At 44.7% G+C, this 19,319-nt stretch overlaps 2 protein-coding genes across 4 annotated transcripts in view; one reads left to right on the forward strand and one right to left on the reverse strand.

The window, feature by feature from the left end:
- Positions 1-19,319, reverse strand: part of rragd (ras-related GTP binding D) — a 63,571-nt gene that overhangs the window by 14,263 nt on the left and 29,989 nt on the right. The window lies entirely within an intron of this gene.
- Positions 1,041-11,961, forward strand: LOC109196016 (uncharacterized). Of its 2 annotated transcripts, XM_025901083.1 has the most exons (5): positions 1,041-2,948; positions 3,044-3,236; positions 7,892-8,021; positions 8,221-11,023; positions 11,182-11,961. In XM_025901083.1, the coding sequence occupies exons 3-4, from the start codon at positions 7,981-7,983 to the stop codon at positions 9,860-9,862; spliced, it is 1,683 nt and encodes a 560-aa protein (XP_025756868.1). In that variant the 5' UTR covers positions 1,041-2,948; positions 3,044-3,236; positions 7,892-7,980; the 3' UTR covers positions 9,863-11,023; positions 11,182-11,961. The 2 variants fall into 2 exon arrangements, with proteins under 2 accessions (XP_025756868.1, XP_025756869.1); XM_025901084.1 differs by lacking the exons at positions 1,041-2,948; positions 3,044-3,236 and having other exon boundaries at positions 6,240-8,021.

A 19,319-nucleotide genomic window follows, 5' to 3' on the forward strand; every position in this document is an offset into this window, starting at 1 on the left:
CCTCATTAGCCTCCAACAGTCACTTCTATTAGGACGACCTGCTTTCAGGCTTATGAGATCAGCATCATGACTGATCGCAGGCTTCCGATTAGCTGCCTAACTATGCCCGTGTGGTCCAGATATCCTGGTACCTTTGGGATTCCTTCCTTCTGGACTGAGGTGTCAAGGTAGGTGTGCCTCAGGAGGAAGTCTGTTAGACGCCTGCCAACAACGGTAAAGAAAATCTTAGCTTCAACACTAAGTACGGACATAATTCTGAATTGATCAATACTTTTGGACTCTTCCTCCTCTAGAATCCACACCCCTTCTGCAAACCTCCACTGGTGAGCTACCTTCCCCCTCCTCCAGAGTCTGTGGGGTCGCCTAGGGCAGTTCTTATACACCTTATACAGTACTCCAGTCAGCCCTGGGGTGGACCTTCCTCTCGCTGTCTTGACCACCTCCTGGACCTCCTTCCCACAGGGCTCCTTTTCATCAAAGTCCTGTGTTGGTCCAGGAGAATTTATTAAGGCTCCCTGAATTTATCTCCATAGTTGTTTATGAGATGATGGTCTACTCTGTTTTGGAGCAAGTGAGCTGCCCATTTTGCTTCTGTCCCAGCAGCTGTTTCATAAATCCAAATAGATTTTCTAGAAAGGCAGCTAGCTTTCTGGCCCTCTCCTTCCTCTGCCTCCTATACTCCTCAGCCCTTCTCAAGGTTAGCAGCTTCTTCCAGAGGACGCCACGCTACTCTACGAGGGGTCCTTTCTGAGCAGGGGTGCTTTTTGCTTGGTTGTTCTTCGTGTAAGATTTTGCTACACTCATCTCCAGCAGTTAAACTGCTCAGCTGCTAGGCTGTTGATGATGGTGGTGTAGGGATGTTTAGCTTATTTTAGAGTTTAGACATGTAGGAATGTTTAGTTTGCTTTAGAGTTTAGAAATGTGTTAAGATAGAATGTAGAATTATTGTAGAGACACTGACACTGCCCTCAATATAATAAAGGCCTGATTGTGTCGTGAGCTTAGAAGTAGATTTGGAACTGGATAACTGTGGTCTGGAGGGGAGATGGTATTTATGGCCCCTAGGAAGAGACATATACCCACAGTGTTTTAACTGATATACTCCCACACCTATATGCACACTCACTTACGTGCACGCATATATCAGCTATGCACACACAGTCACTCACGAGCACTCACATAGACACGCGGGAACGCGCACATGTAGGCATTCACGTGCTCGCACACACACAAGTAAAAGTAGGTAAACATAGCACTTAGTTTTATGGCACCTCGTAGAGGGATTAGAAGGGGGGTCACTTATACAAAACTGCATGTAACAGACAAAGGGGTTGAGATCTGCAGAGAAAGTCCGGGGTTCTGTACATCTCCCTTCTAGAAGGTATAATCAATAAGTGTGTATGAATAAAGGTATTGTTAATTGACTACTGAGTCCCGGTGTTCTTTCTGGAAGCCTGACGAATATACGAACCGGGGTGAAACTGCTTTTTGCAACAGTTTTGGTGCCGAAACCCTGGGATTCGCTCGAGGCCCAGAGAGGACGAATTGGCAGAGCTGAGATCGTGAAAACGAGGCGAACAGAGAGCCGGCTCAATCATTTATAAGGTAAGCACCACCTGTTTATTTTCGAAATGTGCATATTGAATAAAGTCTAAATTATCTGTTCGCTAAGTTGAGCGTATCCCAGTGTAAATTCACTCAGTAGAAAAAGGCGGCTAGGGTCCGCCTCAGTGCGTTAAAGCAAGAGACTTTTGCTAAGAACCCAGGTTGATGTTTAGCGTACTGTTGAGCGACTAAAGCAAGAGACTTTTGTTAAGAACTTCAGGTTGATGTTTAGCGCCCCGTAAGAAAAAGCAGGAGATGTTTGTTACGGATTAATAGAATCGGTGTTTCATCCGTGGCGGTGTGTGATCCGTCTTAGTTATTAGGAAAAAGTGGCAGTGTGTGATCCGTCCTCCGTGCGTTAAAGCAGGAAACGTGTGTTACTATTAGTTAGAAAGCGGGGCTGGAAGGCCTCGTCGCCAGCTTAGGGCTGTGTGTGTTCCGGGCTTGGTTGCCCCACCTATTCTCGGACGCGGGGATAGGACCTGTGGGACAGGAGATTCCAGGGTGGTTACCTAGGGGACCGGGGACGCCTTAAATAACTAAAGCTAGGTGTTGGATCCTAGTCGCGGTTGATAACCTGCATGAGAGTGGGGGGCAAGTTGCTTCGTTAGTGAAAGCACGACGGCTTGGCTCACCCCACTGACTGCAGCGTTAGTAAATTGCGTTGTGTGTGTGGAAAGCGCCGTTAGAGTCGGCGTCTCGTTGAAGTACGGGAATCAATTATAGTAACAAAAAGAATTTGTGTCTAAAAGTGTGTGTTTGTGGTGTGCAGAAATCGCAGCAGGAGGCCGTGTCGCGAATTATTGCAAACAGTGAAGTCAATTGGGGGGTTGAATTTGGTTTTATTTTTTCTGGGGAAGAGAAACTGCGGTATCCAGTCCGTGGCGCAGTTTGAATAATTCGCGAGGCAAATGTGGCGTGATCTGACGATTGTGAGCCTAATTGTCCTAGTTTTGTGAGGTGTGAGCAGACGGCACCCGCTCTTGGTGCTGACTGGGGCGTTGTCCTGGATCAGCAGAGGAGGAAGTGTCCCGCAGTGAGTTGTGAAGGGGACTGCGAGAAGTAGGAGGTGTGCGATAGCCAGCCTCAGGGGGCGGACTCATTTGTGGGACGGAGGAGGAGTACCAAGGAGTAGCTCGGAGGGTTCCGAGGAAAACTACAGCGACATCTGGTGGTAAGTAAAGGGAATTTCAGGTGAGTTAAAATAATGACTGAACAACAGGAGATTATTAGAGAAGGAGTGAGGAGTCCAACGGAGGGAGAAATGCAATGGAAAACTGTTGAGAAGCAAAAAGAGAAATTAGGGGAAGCATTGAAGATCACCATGACAGGACATCTAACAGGTAAGAATGGTAAAATACTGGAAATGGGGAAGGAAATAATGAGTGTATGTGATATAGCTGGAATAAAAGGTGACATGCGATGCTCTCTTGCAAAGGTTTTGTTGGAAGCGGCCAAGGCATCTGAGGAGAAGGAGGAGAAACTCAGGAAAGAGTTGGATGGAGCAAATATCTTGGAGAAGAGGGGAGTTAAGGACCGAATAAAGGAGGAGAAACGAGCCAGGCTGGCTGCATGGGGAATCAGCTGCCAAGGATTGGAGCACTGGATGAGGGAACCTGTGGAAGAGGAAGGTAAGTTGAGACCTGATTGTCTTCCACACCCCCAGCCCACAGCTCCTCTTTTTTCAGTATGTCCTCCTCCATATTTTGGTAATTATCCTATGTTGAGCATTAAGGATGGCAGCATGGAGAATGAAGATGGTGTGGTGCTGCGACTAACTGGAGGGCAGGCTGAGTGTGAGTATGAGGAGCAGCACCGCCCAAGGCCGCAGCAACAAATGATAACAATGGGACCTGAAAAGATAGTGCCACCTGCTACTCAGGTCCAGACCCATGTGGATCATAAAGAGGAGGAGGACGAGGAAGGAGAAGAAGAACGGTCCAGTGCAGCAGGAGCGACAGCTAGGTCTCCTCCGGAACTATCAGCCGGAGAGGCAGAGAGATTGGTGGAGATGCTTTGCAAGCGACTCGAAGAAGAAGAATTGACTGAAAAATTTAAGAAGCAAAAAGGAGTAGCTGAAGGGAAAGCAGACCCGCCTTTGGATGTGAAAAAAAAGGTGCATCTTAAGGTGCACTTACCTAAGGTAAGAGGTGTTGACTCCTGGGACGGATGGATACAGGGCACTCTGGAAGAGGATATAGATGAATGTAGTGTGATTCAGAGTCCAGGAGGGGATGAAGATGACTCAAGAAGACGCCACGCGTTTGGATCTAGAAAAGAGCAAGAGGAGATGGAGGAGCAATGGCTTCAAAGTGGAGGAGAGCGTGGAGAACATTCGATGGTGAGAAGAAGTCAAATGAAAGTAAAGGAAAACCCCCAGAAGGGGGTCATGGGACATTCCAATTATGCATTAGAAATGCCCCTGGTGGCCACAGCAGGGGGTGAGAGAAGATATAAACCATATGGAGTAGGGGATGTTACAGCCCTAGTGCAGATGCTCCCACCCATCATTGATGGAGGGGCGGGTTGGCTGAGACAACTTGATAAAGTGACATCAGGCACACAGCTCGCCCTGGGGGATTTTCGAGCCATAGCTGGCCGGTGTATGACAGTCACTGCGCTGGAGGAAATCCAGGTACTGGCAGCTGTCATCACTAGACCAGACTCTACACCTTTTTTTAGAGTGCAGGAGCAGATTGGGAATGCTGTGCATCAACAATATCCAACCCCAAATGCGGCTGCCATTACAAAGTTGCAATGGAAGCCTGATCAAAACCCTAGAGATTATGAAGAGCAGGTGAAAGAGAAGTGGATGCAGAACACAGGTTACAATCCTTCTGCACGTGGTCTTCACCAGGTGTGGTTTAGAAAGGCAGTATTAGAAGGGATACCAGAACAGGTAAGAGAAAAAATTTTAGATATCCCTGATTTAGAAGGAGCAGACGCACATCGCTGGGAGAGACATTTGGTGCATTATTTGGATAAATACAGTGGCTTGCAAAAGTATTCGGCCCCCTTGAACTTTTCCACATTTTGTCACATTACAGCCACAAATATGAATCAATTTTATTGGAATTCCAGGTGAAAGACCAACACAAAGTGGTGTACACGTGAGAAGTGGAACGAAAATCATACATGATTCCAAACATTTTTTACAAATAAATAACTGCAAAGTGGGGTGTGCGTAATTATTCAGCCCCCTGAGTCAACACTTTGTAGAACCACCTTTTGCTGCAGTTACAGCTGCCAGTCTTTTAGGGTATGTCTCTACCAGCTTTGCACATGTAGAGACTGAAATCCTTGCCCATTCTTCTTTGCAAAACAGCTCCAGCTCAGTCAGATTAGATGGACAGCGTTTGTGAACAGCAGTTTTCAGATCTTGCCACAGATTCTCGATTGGATTTAGATCTGGACTTTGACTGGGCCATTCTAACACATGGATATGTTTTGTTTTAAACCGTTCCATTGTTGCCCTGGCTTTATGTTTAGGGTCGTTGTCCTGCTGGAAGGTGAACCTCCGCCCCAGTTTCAAGTCTTTTGCAGACTCCAAGAGTTTTTCTTCCAAGATTGCCCTGTATTTGGCTCCATCCATCTTCCCATCAACTCTGACCAGCTTCCCTGTCCCTGCTGAAGAGAAGCACCCCCAGAGCATGATGCTGCCACCACCATATTTGACAGTGGGGATGGTGTGTTCAGAGTGATGTGCAGTGTTAGTTTTCCGCCACACATAGTGTTTTGCATTTTGGCCAAAAAGTTCCATTTTGGTCTCATCTGACCAGAGCACCTTCTTCCACATGTTTGCTGTGTCCCCCACATGGCTTGTGGCAAACTGCAAACGGGACTTCTTATGGTTTTCTGTTAACAACGGCTTTCTTCTTGCCACTCTTCCATAAAGGCCAACTTTGTGCAGTGCACGACTAATAGTTGTCCTATGGACAGATTCCCCCACCTGAGCTGTAGATCTCTGCAGCTTGTCCAGAGTCACCATGGGCCTCTTGGCTGCATTTCTGATCAGCGCTCTCCTTGTTCGGCCTGTGAGTTTAGGTGGACGGCCTTGTCTTGGTAGGTTTACAGTTGTGCCATACTCCTTCCATTTCTGAATGATGGCTTGAACAGTGCTCCGTGGGATGTTCAAGGCTTGGGAAATCTTTTTGTAGCCTAAGCCTGCTTTAAATTTCTCAATAACTTTTTCCCTGACCAGTCTGGTGTCTAAATCCAATCGAGAATCTGCGGCAAGATCTGAAAACTGCTGTTCACAAACGCTGTCCATCTAATCTGACTGAGCTGGAGCTGTTTTGCAAAGAAGAATGGGCAAGGATTTCAGTCTCTAGATGTGCAAAGCTGGTAGAGACATACCCTAAAAGACTGGCAGCTGTAATTGCAGCAAAAGGTGGTTCTACAAAGTATTGACTCAGGGGGCTGAATAATTACGCACACCCCACTTTGCAGTTATTTATTTGTAAAAAATGTTTGGAATCATGTATGATTTTTGTTCCACTTCTCACGTGTACACCACTTTGTATTGGTCTTTCACCTGGAATTCCAATAAAACTGATTCATGTTTGTGGCTGTAATGTGACAAAATGTGGGAAAGTTCAAGGGGGCCGAATACTTTTGCAAGCCACTGTACAAGCAAGGTGAAGATAAGAAAAAAGGGGAGTTGGAGGAGATTCAGGGACAATTGCTTAAGCTGAACTTGGGAGAAGCGAAACAGAAGGTAAGTGAAAAGAAAAAAGAGAACAAATTAACTGATTTATCAAAGGTGATGGTAGCTCAAGACTGCCCTCCTGAGCCTAAAAGGCCTGAATTTAATCCAAATGTTTATCCAATGAATCCCTGGACACATTATGATGGTTTGCAGAGTCCACCCATGGCCAGCTGGGGAGGTAATGTGTGGCCCGGTAGGGGTAGGGCTAGAGGCCGTGGTGGCCCGGTGGGTGTGAGGGGCGCCTTGGGCTATGGAAGGGGTGTGCCTGGAGCGGGTCGTGGGTTTAGAGATGTTTGTTGGAATTGTTCTCAGCCTGGGCACTGGGCCAGAAATTGTCCACAGCAGCCACAAATTCAACAGCAAATGGGCCCGCCTCAAGCAGGAAGGGGTGGTCCATACTACCAGGCTCCAAACCCACACATGATCCCTGGACCAAGACCTCAAGTGCCGACCTGGGAGGCCGGCTGGAACAGCCAGGACTGGCAGCAGTGACACACCCCACAGGGAGGCCGAGGAGAGGGGGGAAAGGCAGACCCCTTACTCTCACTGACGGTGAATGGACTGACTCTGCCGTTCCTTGTTGATACGGGAGCTACTTATTCAACCATCCAAGAAGTTCCTGATAACACTAAATTATCTGGGGACGAGGTCAGCGTGGTCGGCTTCTCTGGGGTTTCAATGACATTGCCAGTGACTGTTCCTTTAAAGACTGAAATTGGAAAGCAAGCAGTGGCTCATCCATATGTCATTTCAGCGCAGGTGCCTGTGAACTTGATGGGGCGAGACCTGCTCATCAAATTGGGAGCTGTGATCATGTGTGGGCCTGATGGTTTAACAGTGACTCTGAAGGATGGCACACAGCTTCCATGTGTGGCCACAGGTACGAGAGGACAGTGGCTGCTGTCTGAGGACATTGATCGTACAGCAGAAATCTACTGGGCCCGGCTGACGACCTCTAACGGCATCCTGGCACACTTCCAACTCTGGCGGCCCTGGATCATGGCCCTCGACGTGTATGCTCCACCCATTGACCCATACCACGTGACACTCTTTTATGATCGCGAAAACACTGAGTGGTATGAAGATCTGTTCCATGAATTCCTGGAGGGGAAGGCATGGCAGGTCTCTACCAGAGATATTTATGTTGGACCGCAGGGGGTAGCAGCCCTGGTCCATTTGTCGGAGGAACAAAAGAGCTGGTTCCGAATGGGTGATGAATCTGTGCCTCATGTGTCTCTAGCGGTTCATTCTGGACATCAAGCGAAGGACTTGGGTCCCATGATGCGTGTGGCTTCACGAGCAATTGATTGGCAACTCACACAGATTCCTGATGTTTCCTTCTCCCCAAGTACTAAAACATATAGAATTTCAACATCACACACAGATGACACTATGTTGGAACATCGTCACATTCGTAGGACACATGGCAGGGAACTGACAGATCATCCAGAGGCCGTTAAAGGCCTCTCACAGTTGCCTCACACACTGTGGTCACAGGGGCCTGCGGATGTTGGCTTAACCACCTGTTTGCCTGTGACCTTTGAACTTAAATCTGACATTCCAATATGGCGTCCGCAGTACCGACATTCACCACAGGCAGAGGAAGGCATTGCAGAGACTACTGAAGGGCTGTTAAAGGTGGGGGTGTTGGAGCCTTCCACGTCTCAATGGAACACGCCTATTTTGCCAGTGGAAAAGCATGGCACAGGTAAATATCATATGGCTCATGATCTGCGGGCCATTAATGCTATTTTGAAAACTAAAACTGTGCCAGTTCCTAATCCATTTACTGCATTGACAAATCTCTCCCCAGATCAGCGTTGGTTTACATGCATTGACCTGGCAAATGCCTTCTTTTGTTTACCTTTGCACCACTCTCTGCGTGATGTGTTTTCTTTCTCTTACAGGGGTCAACAGTTAAGGTATACTCGGTTGCCACAGGGATTTGCTCTGTCACCGGGGATTTTTAACCAGGTGTTGAAGCAGACGTTGGAACCGTGTGTGATGCTGGCTGGCTGCACTCTGGTTCAATATGTTGATGACCTCCTGATTGCCGCTCCCACGGCAGACGCTTGCTTTCAGGCCACCATGACCGTGCTCAGGAGACTGGCAGAGGCGGGCTTTAAAGTGAGTAAAGACAAATTACAGTTGGTAAGACCACAGGTGACTTTTTTAGGGAGAGAGGTGAAACAGCATATGGTGGGGATGATGGCTGCTCATAGAAGTGCCATTCTCTCCCACCCGCGGCCGGAGACTGTGAAAGAGATGCTTTCCTTTTTAGGTCTCACAGGCTACAGCCGGCAGTACATTCCAGACTATGTGGGCCGCACTAATCCTTTGCGTGACTTGGTGAAGCAGCATGGAATGAGAGACCTGACTGCTAAGTTGAACTGGACTACTGAAGCTGAACAATGCTTTATTTCTCTGAAACAGGATCTTTCTCGAGCAGTAGATTTAGCTGTGCCAGATTACAACAGGGACTTCTTCTTAGATGTTTCTGAAACAAAAGGGGTGGTGAATGGCATTTTGTTTCAGAAAAAAGGGGGAGGTAGACAGCTTTTGATGTACATCAGTGTATGCTTAGACAACATGGAGAAAAGGCACCCTACATGCACTCAGCATGTAGCTGGAGTGGCAAAGGCCATCCAGAAAGTAGCACATATAGTTAGAGGACACCCACTGAGAGTTTTAACAACACACAGTGTGGTGGCTTATGTTAACTCACAGGCCTTCACCATGACCCCACTTAGACAACAGAGGCTCAGCAAAGTGCTGGAGGCCCCAAATTTGACTCTTACACTTGAAGGGATTAACATGGCAGACCAAATGGGGTCAGGGGAACCGCACGACTGCGCTCAGGCGGTCTGGAAAGAAGACAAGACAAGACCAGATCTCAAAGCGGAAGCCATGGAAGGAGCAGAGGATCTCTTCACAGATGGCTGCTGCTTTAGGGACGAGAAGGAGGGGCTCAAGGCAGGCTATGCAGTGGTAAGTAAGAGAGGGGAGCAGCTGGAGGTGATCAAAGCAGCAAAGTTGGAAGGGCAGCAGTCAGCGCAGAGAGCAGAGGTGATTGCACTGATTGAAGCCCTTAAATATGCTCAAGGAAAGAAGATAAACATTTACACCGATTCAGCCTATGCCTTTGGAGCCGCACATGTGGAGCTGGGTCAGTGGAAGAGAGCTGGATTCCTCACTACCAATCAACAACCAATCAAACATGAGAAGGAAATGAGGGCACTGGAAGAGGCGCTGGAAGGACCCCTGGAGGTGGCAATAATAAAGTGCAAGGGACACGACGATTCGGCCACCTGGGTTGCTCGAGGTAATCGAGCAGCAGATGAAGCAGCCAAAAAGGTGGTTGGTTACACAGGGATCAGACAAATGGTAAGTATGGGAATAGATTGGGAAGAAAATCCAGGGCTGGCAGGGCGCGAAGAGATCATAAAAGAACAGGAGAAGGCCTCTCCAGAAGAAAAGTCACTCTGGAAGGAGAGAGGAGCCATAAAGGTAAGCAACATTTGGAGGGGCCAGATGGAAGACCAGTGTTGACGGCAGATATGGCAGAGAAAAAGATCAGAGAAGCTCATGGCCTTGGGCATGTGGGTGTGGCCCAGATGGAGAGGAATCTCTGTCATTGGTGGCACCCATTCCTGAAGGACATGTTGAGGGAGCATGTGCGAACCTGCCTTATCTGTGGCCAACACAATCCTAAACCCACAGTGAAACCAGAGATGGGTAAGTTTCCCCTGGTCCAGAGGCCGGGGCAGGAAATGGTGATTGATTACACAGACATGGTGACACCAGCGAGGGGCTTCAGATACCTGCTGGTATGTGTGGATAGTTTGACAGGGTGGCCAGAGGCGTGGCCAGCCCGGAGAGAAGACAGCACAACAGTCATTTAGTGTTTGATAAATCATTACATTCCCTGGCATGGATTCCCAGAGAGAATTAGATCAGATAATGGGACACATTTTAAGAATAAACATTTGCAGGAAGTGGAATCCATGCTAGGGTTGCAACACAGGTTTGGGACCGTTTATCACCCACAGTCTCAAGGTAAGGTTGAGCGAATGAATCAAAACTTAAAAAATAAATTGGCTAAGATCTGTGCACAGACCAAAATGGATTGGGTTGAGGCGTTACCAATAGCCCTCATGAGCATTAGATGCTCAGTAAATCAGTCTACCGGGTTCACTCCTTATGAGCTGTTCACCGGGAGACAATTTCCTGGACCCACTGCAGGGATACCAGCCTTTAGACAAGAAATGCCCACATTTGAACATTTAAAGCAGTTTAAAGCACTAAAAGCTCTTGTCTTAAGTTTTACATCACAGGTGACTGCGGGCTAAGGACAGGAGCAGACGGTGCCAGAGGTGAAGTGGGTGTGGCTGAAGGTTTATAAACGGAAGTGGAACGAGCCCAGGTGGACAGGTCCGTTTGAGGTGGGGACCAGGACCTCACACGCAGTTCAGCTGAAGGGGAAAGGTGAAACCTGGTACCACTGGAGCCAGTGTGCTGTAGCTGAAGAGCCTAAGCGGTCGGAGAGGCTCTTGGCAAAAGAAAAGAGGGGGAACTCGGCTGAGACCCCTCACATGGATCCCAGCCCAGGGACAGAATAAATCCCTGATCCATGCAACGACTGAAGGGTAGTCTACCCCGGAAGTCGAAGAAAGAAGAGCGACAGAGGATCGCACAATCCAGAAGATAAAGGTGGTTTTATAAAATAAGTGAAAAGTGAAAACTATATTGGATAAAAAGGGATAAGATAAAAAAACAAAAAACAAGATGGGGTTATGGGGAAATTGGAAAGAAATGGTAGTGTTAGGAGTGATGGCTGTTGTTATTGTAACTGTGATTTTTCTTTTAAGTGAATTGCCCAGAGACAGACCCGAATCCACTCTGGCGACTCCACCATCACAGGCCACGGCGAAGCGAACCAAACGCAGTGAAACAGGTAAATCAGATGAGTGTTTGGATTATTATGGCGGTATAGAGTTGGACTACGTTAAAGGGTCCACTACCTCGTATACATTCGACCTTTGTGCTGTCATTAAATGTAAAGGCTTAAACAGTTCATGGCGGGGATATGATGTCTGGATAGGTTATAATCCAATGGTAGGTATAGAGTGTAATAATCAGAAGCTTGGCTACCCCTATCACACTTATTGGAAGGGCCCGTGTGACTACTGGTCTACCATAGTGGAGTATTCTGGCACGTGGCGCCCCTACAAGGACACCACGTGGCAGAAGCTTGGGTTTCAGCGGGACTTCTCAGCTGGGCAGAACCCGTTGACCCTCTCACTGAATCGTTGGTATGACACCGTGTGGCCCGCCCGATCTGTGGTGTATTTATTTATAGGGGCAGATGTCTCAGGGAAGGATCCATACGGTTTGGTTAAAATTAATTTTAGAGATTTTGCACACGGTGTGGCTGAAATAACTGTATCAACACCTCCCCCGCCATTGCCACTTTCTGAATCGGGCCCACAAATAATCGAGGTAGATTATACAAGACTAAAACCTAAACAGCTCATTTCAATGGCTACTGGCTATCGTGAAAGCAATTTATGGCTAGACTGGCTTATCCAAAATGCTAGGGAACAGAAGGTTTCAGATTGTGTGGCGTGCGCAGCTGCCCGCCCACATCTTTTCACAGAATTCATACATCTTACATATTTCAAACTTTTAAGTTAAGGAAAAACTTTGCATTGCTTACAGCTCTAAAACTCGTCATTGTTAAATCATGTGCCTAATCATTATATGTCACTGTGATCCACAAGTATGATCACAAATTTGTTTTCCAAACTTACAAAACAAACAAACAAAAACAAAAACAAATTGCCTATGGCACCAAGGCTTTGTGTTCATATTAATGGAGTGTAAGCTGCTTTCTTCATTGCAAGTATTTGTTACAATAAGGTTTAATTCATGCATCTTATCACTGAGTTCTAAATTCAAACTATCTCACTTCTAATTCATTTCAAAAATACTTTCACATGTAACAATTTGTGTATGTGTGTGGTCTATTTGTGTTTACCTCTTTTAAACGTGATATGGTGGACATCACTAAACAACCATGAGTTCCCGCTTCAATTTTTCCAATCCAATTATATCCTATATTCTCGCAGTCTTACTCGTCCACATTCACCTGACACTGGTCCCTTTTTCATTCACATTGTCCTGTTCGGGCTTCAAAGCTCCAGCAAACACAGTTTGTTCCTTCTCTTTTTCTTCTCCAGTCTTCTCTTCCAAAATTACTCCAAGCATGGCAAATATGACACTCAATGTCCAGTGTTTTTCCACAATTCTTTATCCCACTGTTCAACTGCCCAGCCTGTATTTTCACAGTACATGTTGCATTACTCTTACATGCTGCTGCTGGTGTCGTCAGTCGTCATCAGTGTTAATGGATCAGTGGCACTGTCGTTTGCCTGCTGTATTCAAGTCCACGATGTTCTGTCGGTCTTCATCAGGCGATTAACTGTCCTTTGAACTTCTTCTCAGTTTAGGGACAAAGTGACAGGTGAAGCTGTAGAATTTCAGCCAAATGTGGCCTGTTTTTCCCAATTGTTCCTCTATACTTTCTGCCGGTTACTCAAGGTTCAATGTTGAGAGAAGCCCACCTGTATTGGCACACTAGAACATTTAATTAATATCCTTTTATCACTTTTTCTTAAAACCTCCATTTGCTTCATCTACCAAGAGTTTAACTCGTCTGTCTCTCTTCTCTGGGTGCACACTTGTCACAGTGAGTTTCCCTTTTATGGGCATGCAAAGTTCCTCTCACAGCCACCACTTCCTCTCACACAGCAGGCACACAGAGCCATATTTCCTGTTTCTTCAAACTAATCTAACTCTTTTGTTTTTTCTTTGTATTTATAATCTACAGACCCTCTTTAATTCTACTAAATCTTAATCTAAAAACAATACACCTTTATTTCATTCACACTTTTAAACATTCTAACCTCTTTTGTCATTCAGTAATCGTCTCACACACTGCCTTTTCTTTCAAACTCCCCCCTTTTCACTTACTCAGACAAATCACACAGTCACTCAAATCAAATACTGACAGCATTCACACGGTTAAAATCACTTAAAATACACTTTCATACGAGAATTTAAAACATGCCTTTCATAATCAGAAAGAGCAAGTAAAAAGAAAAGAAAAAACTGAAACCTCTCATCATCCTCACAGCTTCTCACCACACACACATAACTAAAAAATAAAACACACCAGCCTTTATGGCTCAAGATATATACATCTATCAAAATTCAGTCAATTACTGTACATCCACAGTAATGAATTCACACTCTATTTATACTATTGTAGTGAGCAAAACCAGCATCTCAGTCACAGGCATTTAGCAATATTTGCAAACAATAGTTTAAAAGCTCAATAAGACTCTACGCCGAAAGCAACACTCTGCATGCGCGTCACCGCTCCTCATTTGCATTCTCACACACACACCGTCTAAAAATAGAATCAGCAGTCAGTGCACTGTTGTGTTGTCTCAAACCTGTAGCTTTAGCTGTTGTATTCAGGGCTTGACTTATTAGTTGTTAGTATAGGATTGCTCTTCATCTCATATATCATTGTACTGAGTTTGAGCAAACCTTAAGCTTGAATCAGACTACTTCTAACAATTATCCACCTCACATCATAACTGACTGAGGTGCCTCTTATTATTAATATTATGTCATTATTAATGTTATTATTGTTTTGTTCTTCCTTTTTTATAACAGCAATAGTATATACACTACTTCACTACTTTACTACTAATATACAATAGTATATTAGTTTATATTTTATTATGTATCCATCACGGGTCTGTGTGAACCTGCAGCTTCACACCTTCCCAAGCTGGAGACATCTGCTTTTTCACACTCTTTCTTTGGCTGAACAATGACACAGCCTTAATATACCTTATGCATTTCTCTTTTTTATTTAAAATGGTTTCGTGTGAATTATCTGCTTTCATTCATTCTATTCATTCTGGGTATGGTTGTCTACCCAATTTTGTATCATTTGGTAATACCAATTTACAGGTTGCTATGCTTCCTATTATTAGTTTGAATATAGTAGCGATAAGCTCTAATTTAATTTAAGTTAACCTTAATTTAACCTTTTGTTTATTCCACTTCATTCCTCTTGTATTTATATATATTCAGTTGGGTCTGTATCCAACTCTTTTTAAACTTCTACTTTGATCTCTAATTTTATACTTGATGAGGGATTATTATGTTCCTCCTGATATGGGTGAATGTATAGTGGGACATTTTGTTGTCTTAGGAATTCTTCATCTACAAGCACTGATTTGTCCGGCGCCTGGACATTTCTTTTCTAGCCACTGCTCGTCAGCAGTGAGTTTTGTGGGCTGATTCCCCATTATCACAGAACTGCAAAGCTTTCTCTGGTACTAGACTCGGGGGTGGTTGCTGACACGGCCTCCTACTCCGGGCCTGGAGCGGTGTCAGTTTTATGAGACAAAGCCCAACCTTTTCCCTTCGTCACCAGTACTTGAGCTTTTTGCAGGATACACAAAGAAAACAATAAAAAACAAACAATGGAAGTAGTTCAGCAGCGTATTGTGCTGTAAAATCAACTTACTTCCAAAACACATACACATAAAACACATATACATACACACAGATAGACATTTGCGCGCTAATTTGTCACGAAGTAATTCCGGCTACTTCTGAAACCTGTCTAAACACAGTTCCTTGTGGCGAACTTAAACCTTATTTGTCACGAGGTATTTGACGGCTACCTCTAGAACCAATCTAAACTTAGTTCCTTCCGGCGAACTCAACCTATTTCACGTGTTTTTCCGAAGTAATTCCGGCTACTTCTAACCTATTTTACGCGTATTCTTCTAAACCCTTCCGGCGGTTTAAAACCAAAAAGTGTTTTCTCACCCTCAGTCGTCTTTTGCTGGTTGTTCAGGTCATCTGGATCCCAACGTCGTGGACCAGTACTAAATCACCGGCCTGGACCCGAATTCAACGTTCCAGGACTCTCACCTCTACCTGGAGAGGGCTGTCGACAGACTTCGGTGCTGGTTTACCCACGGCGTCAGGATGCAGAAGTCAGACCTTATTGGAGTCACAGAAACGTGTCTGATGTTTCCATCTCTAGGTTCGAAGGACCAATTTAAATGACAGGGGATTTCTTTAAATCACCCTGCCGCTCTTTCTTTAGCCAAGACTCCTGAGTTTAGAAAACACAAACACTGCAGTTCTTTCACTCGCGAGGGCAGCCATGAACACAGGATCTGCGCCTATTGACTGTCCGCGTCCTTTATTTATACAAGATGTTCCTGTGTGTGTGTGTGTGTGTGTGTGTGTGTGTGTATGTGTACAAAGGTAACAACGTCATTAAGAGCAGCGGGTTTTTCCCCTTCTCTTCATTTGCATGTTCTCGTAAAAGAGCTGAGCTTGGTCTTCTCTACATCTAAATGTTCAGAACGACAGGATGCGGTTAGTATCTGCATAAGTTCATCACACAAGTTACTAGGCAAAAGGTTATTTAAACATGTGCTTAATCACAAATAATGAAAGGATACATTTCATGTAGCTGATCACATATATACAATTTTCTCTTGACAGGTAATGATACTGTACTTGGTCCCTTCACGCCAAGAAGAGCCAACTACACGTGTTTTAACTTTACTGTATCTTTCCCTGACAGACATGAGCATGAGGCCAGGGAGATTAACGCTGATTGGTGCACTGTGACGTACCTGGCCAGAGGAAAGTTATCAAGAGACACCGGCACCGAAATAGGCCTGTGGGCACGTGCTGGTTTGTATTATTATTGTGGTGGGTATAGATTGTATGTTAGAATTCCTAATGGGACTTCTGGTCTCTGTGCCATGGTACGTTTAGGTGCACCTCTTGTTTTAGTAGGTGAAAAGGGGGTGCGGCTGGCTAAGCCCGGCACCGCTCAATTGACAGCCAGGCGGAGACGTCATGTGTTGGCCAAACGGTCACCAGGATCGTTTGACCTTACAATAGGATCACCAACGTATATAGATGCTATTGGAGTGCCTAGGGGTGTGCCTAATGAATTTAAGTTAGCGGACCAAATTGCTGGAGGATTTGAAAATCTCCCAATAATTTCTGCATTTTTTCTAGTAACTCCAAATAAGAATGTGGATCGTATTAATTATGTGCATTATAATGTCCTGAGACTGGCGAACCTTACCAGGGACGCGGTTGAAGGGCTTGCTGAACAGTTGGGTCCAACATCTTTAATGGCAGTACAAAATCGGATGGCGTTAGACATGTTGTTGGGAGAAAAAGGGGGCATTTGCGCGATGTTTGGGGATATGTGTTGCACCTTTATTCCAAATAACACAGCTCCGGATGGCTCTGTGACCCGAGCGCTGGAAGGCCTGAGGACGTTGTCCATCACAATGCATGAGCATTCAGGAGTGGATAACCCACTGGAAGAGTGGATGACCTCTGTCTTTGGGCAATGGAAAGGTTTTATTATGTCAATTATGGTTTCTTTGTCTGTTTTTATTGCAATATTAGTGACGTGTGGGTGTTGTTGTGTGCCTTGTATCAGAGCTTTGCTTGTAAGACTCATCAATCGTGCTGTGGGAGAATCTGATACAAAGGCAGACACCATGTTGCCACTTTTGGGAAATGGGGAGTCACAGTATGAAAACATTATGGTGAAAGATTTAGTTTAGTTTTATCTGCCGTAGGGCAGATAAAAAAGGGGGTTTGTAGGGATGTTTAGCTTATTTTAGAGTTTAGACATGTAGGAATGTTTAGTTTGCTTTAGAGTTTAGAAATGTGTTAAGATAGAATGTAGAATTATTATAGAGACACTGACACTGCCCTCAATATAATAAAGGCCTGATTGTGTCGTGAGCTTAGAAGTAGATTTGGAACTGGATAACTGTGGTCTGGAGGGGAGATTTATGTATTTATGGCCCCTAGGAAGAGACATATACCCACAGTGTTTTAACTGATATACTCCCACACCTATATGCACACTCACTTACGTGCACGCATATATCAGCTATGCACACACAGTCACTCACGAGCACTCACATAGACACGCGGGAACGCGCACATGTAGGCATTCACGTGCTCGCACACACACAAGTAAAAGTAGGTAAACATAGCACTTAGTTTTATGGCACCTCATAGAGGGATTAGAAGGGGGGTCACTTATACAAAACTGCATGTAACAGACAAAGGGGTTGAGATCTGCAGAGAAAGTCCGGGGTTCTGTACATCTCCCTTCTAGAAGGTATAATCAATAAGTGTGTATGAATAAAGGTATTGTTAATTGACTACTGAGTCCCGGTGTTCTTTCTGGAAGCCTGACGAATATACGAACCGGGGTGAAACTGCTTTTTGCAACAGTGGCCTCATTGTCTGGAGGTGGTAGTCAGCTTTTCCCTTGGCTGTTGCTTCCAAGATGGCATCGACATCATTGTCGAACAATAGCCACTCCTCCTTCTTGCAAGCTTGGGGCCACTTGACCTATGTTCTGATGACTGGTCATGTGTCACCTGGAGGTTGTGGGCACTGTGAGGTGTCTCCTGGCCTGGCTTCTCCTGCATCTCATCAGAACAAGGGTCTGAGTGCTGTGACACTTGCACATATTTCATCTTGACCTGGTGGATTTTTGGGCTATATGGCTTCTTACAGATTTTGCTGTAACAGATCTCATAATCATTATTATGTTTCCATTGCCATGATGTTTTACCATTTGGTCTGTCTGACTGGGATTCTCATTCTCCCTCTCACTCTCTCGGAACCCTTGGGGGTGTTTCTCCGTAGGTCAATCTGTAGCTGCAAACAATTTTTTTACTCAATGCAGTACAATCCCCTTAATCCCATACTATTTCAGTTTTATTTCAGGATCAAATGTAGTAATACTCTGCCTGCATACTGTTTATGATCCCTAGTGTTTGTAATCTCGCAGTTTATTCAATTAATGCGGCTTGATCTGAACACATAGTGAGTGTTACATGGACTGATTCTTATATAGCAGTTTTCTACTCTCCCAGAGTACTTGAGGCGCTCTATACAACATGCCACATTCACCCATTCACACGAGCACCGTTTCTATGCTTTGAAGTGCTTTCAAACTACCATTCACACTCATACTCCAATGGATGCAATGGAGATCGAACCACCAACCTTCCGATCGGTAGATGACCTGCTTGACCTTCTGAGCTACAGCCACCCAGAAAGTAAGCTATGTTAGGATTTTTGAGAATTGTGGTAGTAGAGAAACAGGACTGTAATTTGCGGTGTATGTTTTAACAGCAGCACAACTTTAGCTATTTTCATTTTGTTTCTGAACTCCCTTCTATGATCTTCTTGACAATTTTTACATTAATACCATTCCAATCAGTGCGTGTTTTTTATTTCCATTCACTTACGATATATATCAATCAGGCTTTTGCTACAGTCTACAGATAGTAATGGCTTAGGAATTCTTTCTGCCAGATTTGGTCTGACATTTACAAAATAACTCTTAAAGCTATTGACCATTATCAGTATAACACTGAGGATAACTTAAATGTCCAGAACTATTTTTAATAATATTATTTAATATATCCCTCAATATTGTGTTTGTTACTATTCAATATTTTACTACAACATTCCTTCCTAGATACACGTATAATATTAGTTAAATTATTTTTCGTATTTATTTTCTCCTCCTTTTTTTGTTCTTTTTATAAATTATCTATACAGAGTGTTTTTCTTTTTGCATGCATTTTGTAAACCTGGCCGATCATGGTCAATCAGAATTTTGCTTTATGCAGTATTGTATTGTTTTTGTTTTCATTTTATAATACAATGTCATGAATATTCTTAAAGATCTGTCATATGCATTGTCAATATAACTTATTTTGTGTACTGTATATGATATATTTTCCAGTTCTGAATTAACAGGTCATTTTAAAACGCATTCATGGTTTCTTTTGTCCTCACATCTGTATCTTGTTCCCATGGCTAAATTCTCATTGTACAT

Source organism: Oreochromis niloticus, linkage group LG19 (genome assembly GCF_001858045.2).
Source record: "Oreochromis niloticus isolate F11D_XX linkage group LG19, O_niloticus_UMD_NMBU, whole genome shotgun sequence".
NCBI classification, from domain to species: Eukaryota; Metazoa; Chordata; class Actinopteri; order Cichliformes; family Cichlidae; genus Oreochromis; species Oreochromis niloticus.

Excerpts from the sequence above, each read along its gene's own strand:
- LOC109196016 (XM_025901083.1), top strand. The coding sequence starts at position 7,981 with ATGGAACACGCCTATTTTGCCAGTGGAAAAGCATGGCACAG. Across the intron at positions 8,022-8,220 it reads AGTGGAAAAGCATGGCACAG|GGGTCAACAGTTAAGGTATA; the intron begins GTAAATATCATA and ends TTTCTCTTACAG.